The 15,138-nt window shown below is 38.5% G+C and overlaps 1 protein-coding gene across 4 annotated transcripts in view; it reads right to left on the reverse strand.

Annotated features, from left to right (window-relative positions):
- Nucleotides 1-13,239, reverse strand: part of LOC138004247 (gamma-aminobutyric acid type B receptor subunit 1-like) — a 51,451-nt gene extending 38,212 nt beyond the window's left edge. Inside the window, exons 1-2 of one of the 4 annotated variants that reach the window (XM_068850732.1) lie at nucleotides 12,971-13,239; nucleotides 9,029-9,067 (exon numbers count right to left, since the gene is read on the reverse strand). In XM_068850732.1, coding sequence (XP_068706833.1) covers nucleotides 9,029-9,049 — 21 coding nt within the window. In that variant the 5' untranslated portion in view covers nucleotides 9,050-9,067; nucleotides 12,971-13,239. Of the gene's footprint in view, nucleotides 1-4,785; nucleotides 4,852-4,880; nucleotides 4,920-9,028; nucleotides 9,068-12,970 lie in introns of those variants that run through there. The other 3 variants (XM_068850761.1, XM_068850726.1, XM_068850739.1) reach the window with 3 other exon arrangements.
- Nucleotides 13,240-15,138: the final 1,899 nt, after the last annotated feature.

Below are 15,138 nucleotides of genomic sequence, written 5' to 3' on the forward strand. Positions count from 1 at the left end.
GTGACAAAGACAATGGCGGAAGATGTGGAAGGTGTTGAATCGTGTGTTGAAGCTAAGCGAATCGGTTCTCGGTCAACGCGCCATCTCTTTAACTGTATAGTGTAATGGCCATTTTGCCAACAGGATTCGAAAAAAGCTTATTTTTCAGATGTTTGTCATGACGTGCGAAGTTCGAAATAAAAAAAAGGAAGAACAGGCTTCTCGAGTATCATCGTGATTTCTCCATTTCAAAGCATCATACGCGATCAAGTAAGTGGTTGAGGTAAATTCTATGGGAATGACAGCCTGTGATTTAAATGACAACCTGGACTGCTCGGACGATATCCCTCAGGAAAATTCAGTATTATTTACGCGTCAGCTGAAGCCGCTGTGGACAATTAAGCGTTTCCATAAAACACTAAAAGCAAAAGATTCGTTATTTAACGAAACTTTGACAGCGCTTATTCTTGACGAAAAGTTTGGACTGGACTGAAGTAAGCTTTTCGTTCCGCTTGCAAAAGATAGTTTATATATACGCAGGGCGAATGAATAAAATGCCTGCGAACTATCAGAATCCATATGTTTCAGGATCAATTAAACTGTATTCGTCAAATTCTCTGCTTGCCTTGCCCAATGTAAGCTTGAGTCTTATGTCATGGATTGAGACAAGATGAAGACAATTACGCAGCTCCCCTTTTAAATCTTCTCTTGTTGTGAGAAGGAAGAGGCTCCTTTGTACAGTCATGCGATTTTTTAAAGCACTTTTACTTGCTATTTCATCTACGATTTTGTGACGATTTGACCAAAAACGTACTGTGGAATATCAACCTAGCGAGGAAGTTTTCCTGGTACGATTCATTTCGTCAACACCCTGCCAGCAGAGCCTTTCTTAACTCGCCCTCTGTTGAGTTTAGAGAGGCTCTGCTCGCAGGGTGTTCGTCAACCACTCTTCACCAAGAAATATCTAGCAAGTCGCAATGAAATCGTCGCTAGTTTTAAAGTAAAACCTCTTAAATGGTTTCATGGTCAGCTTCTGTGGAGTTTTGCATTTAACGGCCTTACTACCCATCGAACTCTGTACGAGTTATGCTCCTAAATTTCGTATTTTACGAGCGCACGGGTTGCTTACGCGTTCTGAAAATTGACTGTTGTTTTCAACAGCTTCTTTCCAACCGCACTGCAAATATCAGCTAAAATTTGTCAGTGAGATTCTTTTGTTTTCGATGGTTTAAACAAATTCTCAGAAGAAACATAATCAGTCATACCCGGCTGAGAAGTTGCCGTTACTAATTTAACTTTAAAATCAGACTGGCAAATTCTGCATTGATCGCTTGGGTGTGTTCGATTCCTCGATTTCTTTTGACGGAGGTCAACTTGTGTTAACATGGTTATCTGTTATTGGCTAATTTGTTAATAAGACGTCAATCAGCGTGTGTCAAGTCAACCATTAAAAGGTGGGCGTTTTTCAAAAATAGGGGGTCTTCTTGCAAGCGTTTCCTCAGTCTCTTGCCCCAACTTTCGCGCGGCCAGTTTCCGGAAAATCGTTTCGGAGCTCTTCTGTCGAACAGGTGAGAAACGCTTGCTACGCAGGCTAATTCGGCTTTAGCACGGCCGCGAATCGGCTTTGATTCAGACGTGGAATCTTTCATCTGCCGAACGCAATGTACAAACCATGTTTTACCTTCCACCTAAAAACCGCTGACAAAATGAATTGGTTTTCTTCGAGTTCGACGTTTGAATCAACAGGCGTACTTTTCTTAATTTGCGTCGGTCGAAACTCTCACTAAGTTCGGCTCATGAAAATTACGGCGCCTGAATCGGGCCTTACTCTCTTCCGAATGAGATACAAGTCCGGTTCATAGATGGGTTAATTCAAGAAATTCCGGCATAAATTTAAACACCTGCAGATGATATCAGACATTTTGCGAATCGATGGCACTTTATGAAGCCGAATGATTAGAAAGATTGGCGAATTTCATGGTGCCCAAAGAGAGAATGAAGCCCGGCCGGTTTGCCAGAAAAGCGAAGCTTAATCTAGTTCAATGACAGTGGTAGCGGGAAACGGCGCCCTTGCATGTGCCAAGCACAGCTCCGAAGTGCATTTATCATTTAAATTATTAATTGCCATTGCCATTCATAGCGTAATTTGTTGCTCATGCTGCCCGCGGGTCCCGAGTTTGGTGATGTGTGAACCCGCCAGCCAAATCAATTTTGCCAAAAGAAATATGTAAAAGAAATATGAAAAAAAAAAAATAGAGCATATTACATGGCCGCGCGGAGATACGACATTTTTCAACACGAGAAGAGAAATTTCGTATCTCCAAACGGTCATGTAATATTCTATTTATTATATAAACACCAATGAAATACTAAATCATTTCACGAAAGGCATCGAAAGACGCGATTTTCATATGAAACCATAGCAACAGTGATCTTTTCACGTGTGTGAAAATAACATGTTATATTCACGCGTGAAGATTCACGTTTTCGCGCGAAAGCTCACTTGGTATCTCATTGGTGTTTATATAGTAAATAGAAACAATAAACTGAATTCATTAATAAAAATGTCACCGGTTTCCCCTCTCCTCAAAAACCAACATTTGACTTGATTTGCGTTAATTGTTAATTTCAGTTTACAGTGTCCTCAATTAATGCTCCAGCGCTAGAACGACTAGACACTGAAAAAAGTTCCTTTCCTTTCCTTTTCCTTACAAAAAAGAAAGCGAAACAATATCAATAAAACTAAGACTATTCAAATGGAATGAAAGCGAGGAGCATTGTGGAAAGCCATAACTTTCTCATGTAATCTTTATTATATTGGTCTTGAAGCTTTGTCTAGTTGTGTGGTTAATGGTCATGATGTAGTGTGCTTTTGTCCGGCACTATGTGGTGAGGCTTTGTCATTATGTGGTGAGGTTTTGTCAATATGTGACGAGGGTTGATGGTTACGCGTTGTGTTTCCATCATATGTGTTGAGGTCTTTTTTTGACGAGCTGTGTTAGCATTTTATGTGGTGAGGTTCTTTTACGAAGTCCAGTTTCGGCCCCGATATGATTATAAACACAGCATTTCAAAAGAAGACCTCAACACATCATGTGATGGAAACACAACACGTAACCATCAAACCTTGTCACAAAATGGCCAGATTTGTACTAGAGACGAATCATCCGGCTTGGACGAATCGAACTTGGGAAGAGAACGGCAGTTCGTCCGATAATCCGTCCAGTCAAACTATCTGGATAGTTCGTCTTCGTAGGCGAACTTCCGTGCATAATTCTCCTGGACGGATCATTCGTCTATTTGCCCGTATTTATACACAGACCAATCATCACCCAAACTGTCTAAATTTGCGTAAGTTCGTCTCAGACGGATGATCCGTCTCTAGCATTTATACTAGACAGATGATTCGTCTTGACGAATGATTTGACGGGACGGATGATCCGCGTCTAGTATAAAACGAGCCATTGACAAACCTCACCACATAATGTCAAAACCACACTACATAATAATGCTGCCACAGTACGCTATAACTAGACTCCAAAACGTCAAGACCAAAAAAATAAGGTTATAGTTTCCCATAGAACATCATCGCACTTGGCTAAGCAACTTAAGCGTTGCAAGGGAGTGTTGATTATGTGCTAGCCAGTGAGCCATGCGAGCCATAGCTGCGAGCCATGCGAGTCAACATGCGAGTCACACAGTTATTGGAAGCTAACCGTTTTACTTAATAACAGTTTATCAGCGCTATTTGAAATGGGTGCTTAGACTTAAATGCGAAATTCGCACGGCTCCCATGAGTCGCAGTTTTTTTACCCTGAAAAAAAATCCAGGCTTGAACGTGATTCGAACTCATGATCGGGCCATTGCGCTTCACGTGTTCTCCCATCTGAGTTATCAAGCCATCTTTGGGCTGGTCAGTTGAAAGTTCAAGTTAAATCCCAAAAAGAGTTGAATGAAATGATTAAAATCTTACCAACCGAGTGCGAAGGCCGTACTAGGGAACTAAATATTAAAGGAGCTTAAGAAACGACGACGGCTACGGCAGCGACAACGCCAAAAAGCAGTAATATTAAACAATTTATAGGATGAGGTTGAGCATGATATCATGAATTATCAAAACCGAGGTCTGTGTTATCTGCCGAAGCCGAAGGCCGTACTGTAAAATCCCGACCGAAAACTAGCCAATCAGAGTGCTTCATTTAGCCTGAGAATTGCTTGCCACAAAATAATCTTTTGTACATATGACATTTCATCTATTTAAACTGCGGAAAGGAAACGAATTAAGAAAAAGTTGAAAGGGTTAAATGCGTTTAAACTTTGCTTCAACAACCATTCAACATTTCTCTTGTTATCGCGAATCTTGAATGAAGTTGACGCCGTTTGCTACCCTCTTTCAACATTGTTAGGAATGCGCGTGCGCACTAACCGGTCCCATGCCGTATCCATGGTAAGGCAACCGCAGGCTGAATACCAGGCCTCTGGTGAAGCTTTGTTGAATCAATGCTGAATTTGATGATGTGTTAAGACCGTTTGCCACAACAGCGGTCAACATCGTTCAACAGCGTTCCACAAAATCGAACGGTCGTTTGCCCGCCGGACCTCTAGTTGAAGCAGGCGTGGAGAAAAAGCAGAGGCAATAACACGATCACGGATTCCAATCGCCTATGTTCAAGCCTAGAGTTTTCAGGCCTCCTTGCATTTGCTTACGTTGCCTGCCTAACTGCAATGACCTTTGTAATTTTCATTTCATGACCATTTCGCAGTTTATTAATGTTTGACTGAAATTACATTTAACTCGCAACTTACCAACTCTCCACTGGCTTGATATCTCATTTGAAGAGCAAGTGTAGCGGCGCAAATCGCACGGTTATGGCTCGGATATGGTTAAAGCTTTTACTTACCTAATCTCTCATTTCATCTCCATGTCGCAGTGCAAATATATAAAATTGGAAACAAAAAATCTAAAGATCCAATAAACAAAGCTTTAGAAAACAAGTGTATATATATATATTTTTTTCTTTTTTAAATTGCGGGCAAGACATCCTGATCACAAAATTAGTAAACCAAAATAAAGACAAAGGATCATCAAACTAAAAATTTGATTTGGCTGGACTTACAAAAAAAAAATAGAATAGTAATTCACCGATATATATATAAATAAAAATTAATTAAAAATATTCATAATTTCTTCCTTTTTTCCTTTGTGATGGAAGATGCAATCATAGTTAATAGAGGGGAATGGTTTGGAAGCTCGGCAAACATCAAAGGAGCAAACAAAGATGCCAAGATTTAGGTTGGAAAGTCCACGACCGCGCACAATCTTTTGTTTTGAACTCATACACTATGCATGAATTACGTAACCAACACGTTTCTATTGTTTAGTTACTCAGTACGGAGTAAACAACTATTGTGTTTTGTGCACGGTCAAGGCCAAAAAAGAGAACAAAAACCTACAACAAAGAAATTTGACGGGTTTCATAACCATTCCCTCTATTAACTATGATGCCATGATTAAGTTAAAAGAAAAACAAAGGTAATACTTGAAACTCACTTTCCGCATAAAATGTAATTTTAGAAAAAAAATTACCAGAGGAAATTGAATCAATAACTCGGGGTGACTTTACTTTACGACGACAAAAAGTATGAATATGTTTACTTTGAATAGAAAAAACCTTTTTACCAATGTTATAAAAGAAAGGATAAGACAAAATTTTAAAAAAATGTATTCTTTGAGGATTATTAGCGATTTTATCTAGCACTAAAATTTTCTTTTGCATTTTGTCGCCTTCAATTAAAATAGGTGATCAGGTGCATAAAGAACTTAGTGAAAACAATGATATCGCAAGATTAACTCAGTAGTAAAGGAATAACTCGATCTGATAACCAGTGACAGTATAGATAAGCGGTTTGTTTATGTTGTATCTCATTGCCTCTGAACCAAGGACCTAACCGGCCGAAGCCTATTTGATATACTCACTTCCCAATGAGATGCCAGTCCGCCTCCTGAGAACATTAACTCTAGAAATTGCTGCTGGTATGCATTAGAAGGTCCTCTCCACATGCACGTATCTATTTTCGTTTAAAAACACAACTTTTTATTCGCGGATTGGCTTTCCGTCAACACACGGTCGCCAGAGTCGAGATTTTTGAAAACGCCCTTTTCGTGTTTTCGTGCTGATATTGAATTAAAACTGAACTTTTCGAAAACCATGACATCACCGTTATTGGATCCAGCCTACCTCGTTCGCCAGCCGCTCCAAGGATAAACGGTTCAAAATTTTGTCTGGCATGATCGTCAATTGACATTTTCAAAGGTCCATCATCTCATCCAACGCGCGCTCATGGAATAATTGTTAATTATTATACGGCAAGCAATTCTCAGGCTAAATGGAACACTGGATTAGGTTGGCTGGTTTTCGTTCGGGATTTTACAGCACGAACCATTACCATAGACACGGTCCGTTTCCGTATTTTTTCTCTCCACCTCCCGGGAAATACAAGTCGAGCGAAACACAAAAAGAGGAATTATTTTTTTCATCACAACCGTACAATTAATACAAAGCCAGCGGAATTTAGTTTTAAATGTAAAAGGTTACCGTTCAAAGCTCACTGATGGAAGACGAATATTACGAACATTCACCAAATCGGAGAAGATTCCGATCGCTCAAAGAAACCATACCATATAATAAACAACTTACTAACCTCTCCTGCTCGGGACCGAACTGGGGATTATTGGCACTCGGTCGTTTTTGTACTGCCACGACGTTGGGCCGATATTGCCCAGTACGGCCCTTGCGCTCGGTTAGTAAGAGATTAATATGGAGAATTCACTCTCTCATCTCGTTTTCTCTAGCTTTGTCTGAACGGGCCCTTTGCAGGATAGTGATCACATGGTACAAATCCGCCATACTGGGACGCAAATTGCGCACTTGGACATCTATAACAAAGCTAGTTATATAATCTAAATTTTCTTTGTTTTAGATGTTCCAGTGGGCAATTTGCGTCCCCGTATGGCGGTTTTTGTACCATGTGATCACTATCCTGCAAAGGGCCCAGTATGTAAAACGAAAAATACTCAGTTTTGAATGCACTGCGCCCCGGGCGCAGTGCATTCAAAACGTTGTAGGAATAGGAGGCTCCTATTCCTACAACGTCTCCTTTCTTGTTATTCACAAAACGTCCCGTTGCTGCTAAATTGAAAGTGAAATCTGCATGTCTTATCGGTTAACGTTCGATCGCATTTATCGTAATATGCGATCAGGCTCTATTTTAGTTTCGCTTGGTACGTACTGTGGAGTTGGCGAAGTTGCGAGCGACGACACAAGAGAACACGGAGTAAACTGATTTCTTTCGTGGAAATTAGTTTCAAGATGATAACAAAGAAAAGCCGGATTCACAAGAGTGAAGGGATTCAGAATAAATACTCTGTTTTTCACGCTCTCGTTGGTATCTGCTTGACTGACAAGGCGGGTTGACGAAATTTCAGAAATTTAGTAAGCATTTTAACAAAGGTAGTCAACACAATAATCGAAAGACTACGTAATAGTTTTAAAATCGAGGAATGAATTTAAGGACGGTTTTTGAATATGCGGGAAAAGCAGATCTCAAGTTGCCTGTGTAGCAAGGGTTTCCGTTGGGGGACATGAAGATTTTTAATGTATCGAGGTATATCTATGACAAAATTCAATGATCAGTAATTGAAATAAAATCGTCCAAACCTTGATTGCATCAATCCAAAGCTGAATGGCAACAAGCCGATTCCGCAAATGGCCATCACGGAAAGAGGCATAACGCAGAAAAGAATAACGCAAATAGCCATAACGTAAAGAGGAATAACGCAGAGGCATAGCGCAAAAAGGCACAACGCAAAAACGGATAACGCAATAAGGCATAGCGCAGAAAAAGCATAACGCAAAATAGCCATAACGCAGAGGCATAACACAAAGGCCCTTTGAAGAAAGGAGACTAGCTGCGTACTCCGTAAATAATTTAAGCTCTCACAAAAACGTCTATCGTTCAAGGGAAAGGACATAAAATCGCTATCGAACTTTTTCTTCCTGTTTATGCCTCTTTCCGTGATGGCTATTTGCAGAATCGGCTTGTTGTCATTCAGCTTTGGATTGATGCATTCATGATTTGGCCGATTTTATTTCAAATACTGATCATTGAATATACATATAGGTATAACTCCATATTAATGTTTTTTTAATTTTTTTAAATTTTTTTTTTTTTGCGCTCACCATATTCTCGCGCGGCCAGAAAAATGAATTCGCTTCTCACCCACTGGAAACGCTTGCTACGCAAGCTACGTTCCACGGCGAACCCTGCTTCTTCGATCGATGCTTTTTTGTTCAGCCTTGCATTTTGCCACTGTGCGAAAATATTACTGCGATTTTCATAACTCTGGGGAATTCATCTTCAAGCGCCAACGGCCAAACTGCGTTTTGGCTTCAGTAATAGATATATCGTTTTGCAATGATGATAAGATGATTCATCAACAAATAATCCTCGTTCCCTCTCCACAGTACAAATAATATATCTAAAACCCCAAGTGCTTCAATTTTGCTATTTACACTTCTACACCAACGAATTAAATCATTCCAAACCGTTGTAATAATGGGACCTAACACGTGTTTTTAAACTCGATAAAACACTGCTGCTCGTTTTTTAAACATTACTTAAACGTGCAAACTGTCTAGATCTTCGTTCATATGCTTACTTAGAGACTTGGAACAGATAGTTATGCACGTCGCATAATGTGTTAATTTTTCTTGATAATGGCGGATAAGTCGGCTTTTCGTAGTCATATTTCCATAGATAAGCTTTAAAATCGCTTCCGATCAAGAGATTGAATCTGATTTCAGGCTGTAATTGGTAAAGGACTTTAATGTCTGCGGCGGCAACGTTGACGAAAACGTCATTGAGAGTTCTATTTTCCTAACTTTTTCGTCTTGATTCATACGTGCAAATTTTTCCAAACCTAGCAAAATTATCTAGGAAAATGCACCGGAAGGAGCGATCTTGAAACTTAAAAAATGCTTAAATTTACCTTGAAAAAAATCATGGTCATTTTGATTTTGCAGATAACCTGTGAATAGAAAAATGCATAACAGACTTCATGTCGCTCGTATACAGACCATCCATTGTTCAACGATTTTGTAAAATACCATTTTCATGTACACCAACTATAGAATGAAGGGGTAGTTTCTAAAGAAACTGTGGTGCTGCGTCGGTGGGGAAGTAGTATACAAAAATTTGGTTTTATCAACGGAGTTGATAATGTAAATTGGCCACCGTACAGAGATTCTAAAAGCTGACGACGTTTCGAGCGTTAGCCCTTCGTCAGCCTCTGACGTTGATAAAACCAAATTTTTGTACACCAACTATACACTGACAGTTTACGTCCCTTCACAAATCTTTCTTCTTTGTCGATTTCAACTGCGGCTTGAATAATAAGATTCGTGTATTTAATTTACTTTCCAAACCGTGCTTTCAACAAGCAATCAACATCAAATACTGATATTAATTAACGAAGGCACGGTGCAATCAACATCCGCTGATCTTATAGCCATTTTAATTGCAATTTTAACATTCATTTTGATTCTGACAGTCACAGGGTGTATCCGCTGCCATTGAATGTCATTAAAATCAAGGTTGGCTCAGTGATTATCGGTGAATATTCACCTCCACTTCGTCTCGGTGAATATTCACCGATAATCACTTCGCCTTCGACGAATAATTGTTAATTAGTGTAAATACACAGGTGATTATACAAAATCGCGATCTCTCATTGGCTCGCTATCTCGGATTATCAGCCAATAATCACCTCGACGGACAAAATGGCTGCCAGTAGTCCTTTTGCCACTGTAATTGAAGATGATTTCGCGTTGGAATGTTTTTTTTTGCTTCTCTTTTTTGAAATAATCATCTGTGTATTTATACTAAAACAATTATTCGCCTCAGGCTCTGTGATTATCGGTGAATATTCACCTTGACTTCGTCTCGATGAATATTCACCGATAATCACTTCGCCTTCGGCGAATAATTGTTAAATATTCCTCGACATGCACCACTCAAATCGATCAAAATTAAAGGCAAGACTAATAAACCTTGGATAACCGGAGGTCTGCGGAAATCAATCAAACTTAGAAATTATTTGTATAAAAAATGGTTGACAACCCGTTGCATTAGTTATTATAATCAGTATAAAATTTACCGTAATAAAATTGTGGCAATTAACAAACTTTCTCGCTCATTATATTATGGTCGGGTTTTTAAAGACTCTCGTAATACTAAGAAAATGTGGGATAACGTTAACCTAATAATTAAGTTGGTAATAAAAATCTACAGCAACCAGTTACGATATCAAATGCTATCAATACGTATTTTCGTAACATTCCAACTGAGCTTGCATCAAAACTTCCCACTACAAATCGCCGTTTCTCGCATTACATGAAGAGAAAAAAGGGTAAATTTCACTTTAATAAAGTCAATGAAGTTGAAGTGTTCTTATTACTAGAAAATATTGATACTAGGAAATCAATTGGGGTTGATAAGGTCCACCCTTTGCTGTTATCTTCCGGTTCGCTGGAAATATTTAAACCATTGACATATATTATAAACTTGACACTTGAACAAGGTATCTTTCCTGACAGTTTAAAAATTGCCAAAGTCATCCCGATTTTCAAACAAGGATCTCGTCTTTTGTGTAATAACTACCGGCCTATCTCAGTTCTTCCAGCTCTAAGTAAAATATTTGAGAGATGCATTCTTAATCAATTAACGTTCTATTTTACTATTGAAAATATCTTGATACCTAACCAATACGGTTTTAGATCTGACAACACTACAACTGACTGTTTAGTAGATTTAATAGACGAGATAACATTAGCCCTTGATGAAGGATGTTATGCTGTATCCCTATTTTTAGATCTAAGTAAAGCTTTCGATACAGTCAATCACTCGATTCTGTTGTCTAAACTAAATTTTTATGGAATCAGAGATGTTGAAAACCAATGGTTTAGGTCCTATTTAATCAAAAGGAAGCAAAGAGTGTATGTTAATGGGGCTGAGTCTAGTCTTCTTTCCGTAAATTCAGGAGTGCCACAAGGGTCGATGTTGGGTCCTTTTCTTTTCTTAGTTTACATAAATGATATAGTAAATGCAACTAATTATTTTTCCTTAAGACTATTTGCCGATGATACCTCCTTGACTGCGACTGGTAGGGATCTCGATGCATTGCTACACCTAATAAACTCTGAATTACCCGCTATTTATGACTGGCTATGCTCAAATAAGCTAACTTTAAATTTAACTAAGACAAAATATATAGTATTCCAACCACGGCAAAAACTTAATTATAATTTATACACCCCTCTTAAACTAGCGGATCAGTATCTTGAACAGTCTCACAGTGTTAACTACTTAGGATTAATTATTGATTGTTCCCTATCATGGCACCATCATATTGATTATATTAGTAGTAAAATCGGTAAAAGCATAAATATTATTGCAAAATTAAAACGTCATGTACCCAACAAATCTTTAACAAGTATCTATTATGCACTTATATATCCTTATTTAACTTATGGCTGCGTATTGTGGGGTAATAACTACGAAGCTGCCATATCTCAAGTGGTAAAGCTGCAAAACAAAGCTTTAAGAATCATCAATGAGGTACCACTTCGTGAGCATATTACTCCCCATTATGTTAATCTTGGCCTAATTAAATTTCCTGATATTGTGAAGTTAAAAACTTGTCAACTATTTTATGATCTTATCGTAAATAACAAACCATCAAATCTTACTCTATCTTTTGTATCTGAGCAACATAATTATACTACTCGAAGCACATCCTTACAGTATCTAAATCCCAGTTCCTTTAGAACAAATATAAGGAAATTCTGCCCGACAATTATTGGATGTTATTATTGGAACGATATTCCTCTATTCATTCGAAGTTTGTCAAATAAACATCTATTTAAAAGATATCTTTTTCAGAATTATTTTGCTCAGTACTAACTACTGCACCCCTTAACTATGTGTTCCTCCTTTCCTTTCGCTTATTGTAATTATCTTTTATCTTAAAATAAAATGTAACTTAATTTAAAGGGCATCTAACTAGTTTACCTATATCGTTGCCCTTCTCCGTTTATTTCATGTAGTGAGCTTTTTAGACCTTGTAATTCTCTAAGTAAATGGGGAAATAAATAAATGAATGAATGAAATGAAATATTCCCACGCAAACTAATATAAGGCGATTTTCAGTGAGATTTCGAGGACCAAATTTCTTTAATTCTCTTTCACCTGAAATCCAAAATGCTGATAGTGTTGGGTTATTTAAGAAAAAGCTTTAAGGATTTTCGTTTCTTGTGATCTTATTTACTGCATGGTTTTTAGTTGGCGAACTTTGCGTGTGCGTGAGTGCGTGTTTAAAAAGGAGAAAAAGTCATTACTGTTAGTTCAGCCTACTGCTCTATCTCATTTTTGAGGAGCTCATATCAAATACGCCTTCTGGGTTCTTTATGAACTTCCTCGCCACTAAATGTTTATAATAGCATATTATAATATTGTCATGATAATACTGAGAATTGTGGCAAAATAAACTGGTTGTTTATAGCTCTTGACAAACATCCCTGGTTTGCCTATCCGTTTCGTTTTTGCAGCTGCTTCAAGATGAAATTCTCTATAAAACTTAATCATGCTGAGAGCTAACCAAAAACACCCGCAATTTGTTGCAGAACAGCAAGACCCTGTTGAATTCTGGAAAACCATTGAAAATATAATTTGTTTTACAACAGGAACGCCTGGGCGAAGTGCTATTAAGCAATAAGCTGTAAGATGGTTCAAACTTGAATTGTAAGCGGCTGAGCTTCTTGTGACAACGTTTCAATGATAAATCTTGGACAAGAGAGCAACGCTAAAAGTTGAAAAGAAAGCAACCGATCCGAATACAAGAAAAAATGAACAATTACGAAATAACACCCCTCACCTCCTCATCGGTTGGTAGTAAGGGCGGTCGTACCCACTGAAGAAGTCGATGCTAGATTCAGCTGCAACGGTCTATTTGTTGAGCGACGATATCGTTTGAATATAACTTGCAATGAATATCCTTGCTGTAAATCATACAAAGTAAACACCTCAGAGACGGATTCTCCCAGACATAATAAAAATACATTTAAATGAGCTACAATTCCAAAGCCAATATAGCTGGTGTCCGGAATCTCTAATGTGAATGTCATTCTTTTTCAAAAAGCCGACTGAAATACGAACGAACGTGGTTAATTTTCTCTTGTTTACAGACGCAAACCAAACTTCTGCTTAAAAAAATACTCTGTTGTCGATTTGTGACATCTCAGACAAAAGATACGTTACAAAGGATTTCCGATGAATAATCACATATTGTCAAAACAAGATTAACAATTTTACGACTCTTTAGCTGGGACGTTCAAATTAGGTCTTCCTTTCTTTGCTATATTTCAAAATCTTAGCTCCTCGTAAACCAATCGAAAACTCAAGTATTTCGGGGAAAATAGTCGTCAATCATTATACACGTGTTTATGAACTCGTAATATATCTGATCTAAACTAAAACAGCTGATGATTATGAAGAGATGCGAAACCATTAACTGGAAAGGAAATTTATTGCCCAGAGGAAAGAAATGGATTTATGCTGAGTGAGACATGCTTAGTTAGTTATTTCCCACGTTGCAATTTGGGCATTTCTGTCATCCGGGATTTTCTGGAGATCATTCACCATTTGTGCAAGCTAGGCGGAGGCTGATTCAACAGAGTCAAATCAATTTTCCCTCCCCACCCTCCCTATTTTTACTTTCTTGTAGATGGCGTGTGCCCCCTTTTTGGGTATTTCCTAGGTTACCATGCTGATTTTCAATAAACGGCCTAGGCCATCAGGGCTTGGCCAAAATATCCCAAACAAATGAGGTATTATTTGTGTCCCAGCAAACGGAGCTCGCCCAGAGCAATGCCTTGCCAACAATATCAGTCAGATTGTATGGAGCATGAAGCAGAAATGACATTTTGAGGAAAAAGCTGTCATGTACGTTGAGGTAGTTTCGTGTTTCATTAACGAAGCACACGATACGATTACTGTTTTAACAAGCTACTACGGGTGGAAACACTTATAACTAAAGAATATTTTTTTCGCGATAAGTATTCATATAGTTTAGCCAAAATTATCGTTAAAGCCCCGTGCAAACTAAAGTTGATAAGGGGGCAAACAGACGAAACAACTCCCAATATTGTCGGGAGTTGTTGGTTTTGCAGACGTCACAGAGAATGGTGTTGGCAGTTTTGTGCAAACAGGAAGAAACAATTCCCAACAACGTAAGGACATGCAGTGTGTTATGGGAAGGATACAACCCATAAGACTTTGCACACTTACAAAATTCGGCTGCCATCTTGTTTTCACGCTTTGCTGTCTCCATGAACTGACCATATATAATGAGCGTGCGTAGCCCCAACAATGTTGAAAGAGCTCTGCAAATGGATCCAACATTTGTTGCGGCGATCACGGAACAAACGAATGTGGAGAATTGTTGGCTCAAAAGTTTGACCAGTTTCAAATTTCGTGCAACAACTCCAAACAACACGAAAACAACATGCAACAGAGTGTGGAAACGGACGTAACATGTGACACCTAACAATGTTGGAACAATGTTTGCCAACAATGTTTCAATGTTGGGAGTTGTTGGCCAACCATGTTGCGTCCGTTTGCAAGGAGCTTAAAACTTAAACAATGGAAAATCTACATTTACTTTGACACAAAATAGCACTTTGGTGCCTGAACACTAACTTGTCGCAATTTATATTTACCCCAAAACTAAAAAAAAACCATTTTTTTTCTGAATTAAGACAACCGAAAGGAACATGCAGTTTAACTTTGTCACATGTCCGGGCTGAATGCCCACAGAACATTAGTCATCTCTCAGTGTTGTTTCAGTACCTGCCACACAAGCGTGATGAACTTTTACCTGGTCTTCGAAGCGAGATAACAAGGAATACACGGGGACGTGCCATAAATATAGGAGTTACTCCAGCCACTGCCTTTGTTCGACTTTATCCAAGCATGAAGGGTAATGCAAGATGGCGATCAACTGTTGTAACAAAACAGAGACGGAACTCGTTAATTATTTTTCCA

This window comes from Montipora foliosa, chromosome 1, assembly GCF_036669935.1.
Source record: "Montipora foliosa isolate CH-2021 chromosome 1, ASM3666993v2, whole genome shotgun sequence".
Lineage (NCBI taxonomy): Eukaryota > Metazoa > Cnidaria > Anthozoa > Scleractinia > Acroporidae > Montipora > Montipora foliosa.